The 7,585-nt window shown below is 37.2% G+C and overlaps 1 protein-coding gene across 1 annotated transcript in view; it reads left to right on the forward strand.

Annotated features, from left to right (window-relative positions):
* Positions 1-580: 580 nt before the first annotated feature.
* The window catches only part of LOC106475050 (beta-scruin-like), a gene marked incomplete at its 3' end in the record, with an annotated part of 29,316 nt that continues 22,311 nt past the window's right edge, over positions 581-7,585 (forward strand). The window contains exons 1-2 of the mRNA XM_022379270.1: positions 581-765; positions 1,004-1,218. Of these exons, the coding sequence (XP_022234978.1) occupies positions 581-765; positions 1,004-1,218 (400 nt within the window). The remainder of the gene's footprint in view (positions 766-1,003; positions 1,219-7,585) is intronic.

Here is a 7,585-nt window from a genome sequence, read left to right on the forward strand (position 1 = left end):
TGAGCTAGGAGTGGCCGTTTTGGTTAGCAGGCAGGATATGCACTTTCAGCTGTGGAGAGGCATATCTGTGACAGTCAGTCCTATTGTTTGGTAAGAATAGCTGCATAGCTATTGTTAAGGGTCTCATTTAGCCTACGTGCCATAGCAACTAACACTTTTGAAAATATTTGTTCATCACCTAGTGGAGCCTCAGTACTAGGCTCAGGTTTTGGGGTGAAGAAACTTTCACCAATGTATTAAAAAATATAAAAATATTTTCATATTTAGTAATATTCCATTAATAAATCTATTGAAAAAAAGCAAACAACCAAACATTTTTCTCATCTATGTTGGATTAAACTAAGTTTAAGCATGAATAAACTAGAAATTGGTTGTATTCACTATATTTATTATTAGTCTCTGTGACTCGTATTTTGTGACACATCCACTCCACACAGTTAAGATTTAGATATATGCTGTCTGACAACCTGCAGGTTCAGACATCTTTAGTCAAATATCCATCACTTTTTAGAAAGGATCAAATTGACAAGCAGTTTTGTAAATATGTATACATTTTCTCAGCATCATAGCTTCGGTAGAGATGTATGAACCCGAACTCGATCAGTGGACCAGTCTTGCTTCCATACCAGAACCCTTGATGGGAAGCGCTGTTACAAACAATGAGGGACTCATCTATGTTGTTGGAGGCCTAACAACTAAGAAAGAAAAGAACCAAGAGGGAGTCCTATCTAATAAAATATACTGTTTCGACCCACTGAATAATAAGTGAGTATGAAATTATGGATTATACACGAAATAAATAAACGGTGCTGATTGGTTGTTTTTAATGTAGCAGTGGTGGCGAAGTATAGGCTTTAACTCATTATCATTAATAGCTACAGGTAAAAACTAACTTAAAAATAAACACAGTTACTTCCACTAGAATGGCTTACACTGTTTCAGCACGAACAGGATGACTTCCATTAGGATGGCTCACGTTCAAAATTCGTATTTGTAATTTTAGGTGGTATCGGAAGCCTCCATTACCTTGCCCTCGTGCTTTTGCATCTGCTACCACACAAAACAAGAAAATCTGGATTTGGGGTGGTGCTAGTTTGTCAGAAGGAGGGACTCTTGCCAGCACTACTTCTGTTGATATCTGGGATCCAAAGAAAGGACGTTTTGAGCAACACCTCATATTTGATTCGCCAAAACATTGTCTTGCTGTTACCAAAGCTGGTAAGTAACGGAATTCAATTAAATGGAATATCAAATGATCACCTAAATTAAATACATTAAAAGGTGTGTGCCTAACATTTAAGACATCATTAAAATGTATTAAATTATCGGAAATATTACCCAAGAAAAACTGATTCGTCCTTCCTATGGAAACGTCTTCAAATGTAATAAGCCAGTAAAGCTGACTTTCAAATGGAACATTATATTTAGAGTCTACACAATCTACTTCAAACTCCGGCTGAAAAATGCTGATATTATGTAAGTAAGCTAGATCAGTTCAGGTGCAAAAGATTAGTTTGAAAAGTCACAAAATTAGCGTAATGGTCACTGTCTGTGTGTAATCAAAGTGGTTTAACTTGACTTCAGAGTAAGTACATCTGTTCAGGTCACAACTCACATAGTGATACGACAAACCAACTATGAAGACCAAGGAGCTTTCCAAACAAGTGAGGGATAAAGTGGTAGAGAAGCACAGACCAGGAAAAGGTTACAATAAAATTTCAAAGTCGCTGATTATCCCTTTGAGTATGGTGAAGTCCATCATCGAGAAGTGGAATGTTTTCATACCACCCTGTTATTACCAAGGTCAGACCACCCTTCCAAACTACAGGAAACTGATTAGGGATGCTACTGTGAAGTCAACAGTGACTTTGAAAGGTTTGCACAGTTCCTTGTCTGGGATGGGGGTCAATGTTCATACATCGACAATATCCCAGTCCTTACACAAAGATGGCCTCTATGGGCGAGTGGGAAGAAATAATAATATTAAATCTCGTGTGGAGTTTTCGACAAAACATGTAAATGATCCTGTAAATATGTGGCAGAAGATTTTGTGATCAGACGAGACAAAAATTGATCATTTTGGTCTAAATTCAAAGCATTCTGTCTGCCACAAGCCCAACACAGCACATCAACCAGTCAACACCATCCCAACTGTCAAGCATGGTGGTGACAACCTCATGTTATGGGGTTGCTTCTCATCAACAGGGGCTGGGAAGATTCTCAGGATTGAGGGGAAGATGGATGATACAAAATACGGGTGAATCCTAGAAGAAAATCTGCTTGAGTCAGCCAAGAATCTAAAACTGGGTCGAAAATTCACATTTCAGCAAGACAATGACCCGTAGCACAAGGTCAAAGCCACACTAGAGTGGTTTCAAAGGAAGAAAGTGAATGTTCTGGAGTGACTCAGTCAAAATCCTGACTTGAATCCAATAGAAAATATATGGTGAGACTTGAAAATTGTAGCCCATCAACGATCCCCAATGTACTTGTCAGAATTGGAGCAATTTTGCCAGAAAGAATGGCAAATATTACACCATCCCATTTTAAAAAGCTGGTAGAGATCTATCTAAAAAGACTCAAAGCAGTAATCGCTACCAAAGGTGCTTCCAAAAAGTACTGACTTAGAAGGCTGAATACTTATACAATCAGCTGATTTCAATTTATATATTTTCTTTACAGGTTTTACTGACATGCAACCTCCTTCACACATAACAGTGTTAAGTTTGATCATTAGAGTTTTGAATAAAAATAAATTCCAGAGAAAGGATTTAAATATTTTGTATTTCATCAGAATGTTACATTATTGGTAGGGGTGAATAAATACTTTAGCAAGGCACAGTATAATATTCAAATGTGAGTAGAAATGCAGTTCTTTCAAAGAACCTTTCAGCTTCCATAACCATGCAGTGTTTTTACATTACTTCACGAGTATAGAATACCAAGTTACAGTATTGCAATACCTTATTTTAAATATCTAACTTTGCAATCATAGACTAAAGGGAAGGCAGCTTGTCAACACCACCAACTCTTAGACTACTCTTTCACCAACGAGTAGTGGGAATGACCATCACAGCATAATGTGAAAGGGCGAACATGTTTGGTTAAGGGGGTTTGAACCTGTGACCCGCAGATCGCAAATCAAGCACCCTAACCATCAGGCCATGCGAAGCTTGCCATATTTTAAATTAGAATTAATGCTATAGAAGTTAATAAAACAGAACTGCACAAATATAATTACCAACAAGCCAAAGTGTTAAATACTAATAAAATAATTCCCTGGCTGTGTGTTTTCTGCGGTTTAGTAGTTCTGTATTTATATAAATTATGTTTCATTCGATTGGTTCCATAGTGATTTACAGCCTTTAGTGGTACAATTTCTTCTTTAAAATCTGTTCAATGTGGACAAAGATTAGAATGATCCCACACCTGTATACTAGACCACCCAAACTGTAAGAAAAATTTCTTTAAAGAAGACAAAACCTGTGCAGCAAGAAATTTAATTCTGTTTTAATTTCATTTGCAGTACTTAGTGTAGTGGTTGGTTGTATCCATTTTATATTGGTTTGGCCATGGGTGCAACCAGAGCTTCACTGTGGCAAGAGGTATCTTTCTACACACAGCACTCGACTCAGTCGTCAAAAGTCCTTATAGAACCATCTATTTTCTACAGTTATTGTTGTGCTTACAGAATCAACTGTGACAGAAACTTCCGTTTCCACTAAACAACTCAATTGTGACTCAACCTTTGGCCTGGTTGCGTGTGACACAGTAAGTGTTTGACACAACCTGAGCTAGCAGTCTGAGTTTATAAATACTTTCATTTCACTACCTTTCGTGGTTCTCGTCTCTGTCTTAATTACAGTAGTATGTCTTCTTACCACTACTTTCACAAGGCTGCATCCTAGATAGCTTTTACTACAAATACATTTTTAGATACCACTGTAAAATATATATAAGAAATAACGATGCTACTAGCAGGTTATGAAACTTAAGGCGATGTAAGTTTACAAAATATTTAAAACTAATAAAAGAAAGCTTGACTAAGATTACTGTAAATAAACAACTCAATCTCCAAATACAAACACCAATATACAAAATAAAATACTTAAAAAATCAACAATGTAATGCCAAAAATCACAAAATAATAATGGTGAAAACTTCTCAAACAATATCATCAAACCACAAATAAGGATCAAATAAGAACTAACAATGGTGAAAACTTCTCAAATAATATCATCAAACCACAAATAAGGATCAAATAAGAACTAACAATGGTGAAAACTTCTCAAATAATATCATCAAACCACAAATAAGGATCAAATAAGAACTAACAATGGTGAAAACTTCTCAAATAATGTCATTAAACCACAAATAAGGATCACATGAGAACTAATAATGGTGAAAACTTCTCAAACAATATCGTTAAACCACAAATAAGGATCAAATGAGAACTAACAATGGTGAAAACTTCTCAAACAATATCGTTAAACCACAAATAAGGATCAAATGAAAACTTCTCAAACAATGTTGTTAAACCACAAATAAGGATCAAATGAAAACTTCTCAAACAATGTTATTAAACCACAAATAAGGATCAAATAAGAACTAATAATGGTGAAAACTTCTCAAACAATATCGTTAAACCACAAATAAGGATCAAATGAGAACTAACAAAGGTGAAAACTTCTCAAACAATATCGTTAAACCACAAATAAGGATCAAATGAGAACTAATAATAGTGAAAACTTCTCAAACAATATCATTAAACCACAAATAAGGATCAAATGAGAATTAACAATGGTGAAAACTTCTCAAACAATATCGTTAAACCACAAATAAGGATGAATGAGAACTTGCAATAATTGATTTTAACAATTCAAATATCGTACATATCACAATTTCAAAAATCTCTAACCTAACCTCTTTCTCTCTCTCCTTTTTATTGACGTACAACACCACAAAGTGACATATTACATGACTAACTACTTAACATTTGTTTTATATAATTGATAATGGACTTAGTATCTGTACGTCACCGCTAGGGGAACCTCATATGATGTTTTAACATAAAAATAACGAGTTAATGTTTAATTTACACTAGGAGGCAGGTGAGCTAGCATTTAAGGGAAAATACATAAAGGATAAACAAAGCTATAACTAAAATAGAACCTGCTACTTTACGCCAAGTGAAAAAAAAACACGTTTAACTTCCGGAGTTTTCAAAATAAGAAAGGAGGAAGTCAACTTTTTTTTTAACGACCTCTTTTATAGAAAGTTTGTTTGTTTTACACGAGGGCTATCTGTTCTAGCCATCTCTAATTTAGCAGTGTAAGACTAGAGGGAAGGCGGCTAGTCATCACCACCCATCACCAACTCTTGGGCTACTCTTTTACCAACGAATTGTTTTGGGTTTGTTGTGTCGAGCATTGCTTTTGTAGTCAAAATGTTATCTATGCCACTGCATTTGAAAACCCTCTCCAACCTGCTCTTCGTGTCACACCTCTGCTGGAACATCTCCTTCCTCCTGCTGATCCCGAACATATTGACATTCTGCCATCCGACCTACCACATTATATCTATTCTCCTGATTCACCGACTCCAGATCAGCATTATTAATGGGAACCTGACTCAATGTTCTATCATCTCAGCTGCATTAATAGACTTCTATATAAACTTTTGGTGATATTTTCATTCACATGTTTCTGACCCTCGTTTTTCTCTTGTTTCACTTCGACATTCCTCCATACACTTTCTCGCCTCTTTGCCCCACATTCGCCAATTTTAGCTTCTCTCTTACTCACCTATCTTCTTCTCCTATTTATCTAACACATCCTCTGGCTGAAGAGAGGGTGTACCCCTCTACTAGCCCGCCAGTCTTGGACTGGAATGAAATGCATCTCTCTCTTTCTGAAGTTTCATTCGGTGGTTGTGTCCAGCGTCACCGATGAGGAGTGGAATTCTCTGAAACTAGTTTGGCCCACAAACACCCCTAATGAAAGAATAGAACACTCCAAGCTTTTACTTGTTGTTAAACATATGTTTAAACAATTCTTTTCAAAGAAGACTTTTGTTTGACATGAACTCTTTGAAAACAAGCAACAATCATGAAAAAAAAGAGTGCAATCTTTCTGTAAAAGATGGCTAGGTAGACAGGGCGTTCGACTCGTAATCTGAAGGTCGCGGGTTCGAACCTCCGTCTCAAAAAAACATGCTTTCAGCCGTGGGAGCGTTATAATGTGACGGTCAATCCCCTCATGATCTCTATGCTCGTATTACCTTTTCTCCACTTCTTGTTCACCTCCGTGATCGGCTCTTCATGTAAAGTTACCTAGTCCTAAAACGTAAATCATGACGTTCTAACACTTGCAAATGGTCATAAAAGGAGGAGGAAGCAGAAACCCAGGCAGTATGGCCATAGATAAGACAAGGCCATATGAAGGTTTTGTACGTGTAAAGAAGTAGTGGAGGGTTTAAATCCCAGGAGGTACCTGTCAGGGAATGAACTGGGAATTAAATTTACTACGAAGAGAGTTGAAATGAGCAAATCCAGGTTAGATGTTTGTCAAAAGTGACCCCCAGGTATTTCACAGTATCAGAGAGTTTGAGTGGGATATTCTCCACATGGACATCAAAAAGAGACGGGTCACGACATGGACGAAATTCGTGACGGGTAGGACCAAACAGAATAGCTCGGGTTTTAACTGCATTGATAAAAAGACGCCAGCGACGAGTCCAGTGGATGAATTGATTAACAGGAGTCTGAATAAATCTGTTAAGAGTAATCATCATTTTACATGTAGCTAGGAGGACAGTGTCATTGGCATATTGATAGAGTGAAATGGGGGGAGTTGGAAGTGGCATGTCATACACACATAGCACATAAAGAAGTGGAGAGAGAACTGAAACCTGTGGAACCTCCGCAGCTAAGGGAAATGACCTGAAGTGTACCCCCTCAAGAAAGACATTGGCCAAGCGATTTTGAAGAAAGGAGTGAATAAGACGGATATACGACTGAGGAAGGTGTAGACAACGTAAATTGTAAATCAAACTCTGATGCCAAACTGAATCAAAAGCACTTGCAAAGTCAAAAAGAAGAAGACATGAAGGTTTAGACGTGTTAAAGTGATTGGTAATGGTATCAGACAGTCGGAGAAACTGATCTACAGTTGAAAGGTGAGGACAGAAACCGGCCTGGGTACGGGGAAGAATGTTGTACAGAGTCAAATGGGTATGTAGCCTGTGAACCAGAATCCACTCAAACGTTTTGCTAAAAATACTTGTAAGAATAATTGGGCGGTAAGAAGCCAGGGACATTGCAGACTTGGATGGTTTTTAAAAGAGGAGAACAATAGATGTCTCCCATGAAGCAGGATAAGAGCCAGTATGAAATAGAAAATTATAGAAGGCAACCAAAAGAAGCAAAAATTGAGATGGAACATGTCGAAGATGAGAGGAAGTAAGACCATTGGGATCAGGGGCGTTATTACGTCGACCATGAAGAGAAAAATGAACATCAAAAAGTGAAATGGGTTCATTAAGAGGACAGGCAGAGAGATCATGGTCAACACTCGGTACGAGATCA

The sequence above is a fragment of the Limulus polyphemus genome, unplaced genomic scaffold (genome assembly GCF_000517525.1).
Source record: "Limulus polyphemus unplaced genomic scaffold, Limulus_polyphemus-2.1.2 Scaffold8018, whole genome shotgun sequence".
NCBI classification, from domain to species: Eukaryota; Metazoa; Arthropoda; class Merostomata; order Xiphosura; family Limulidae; genus Limulus; species Limulus polyphemus.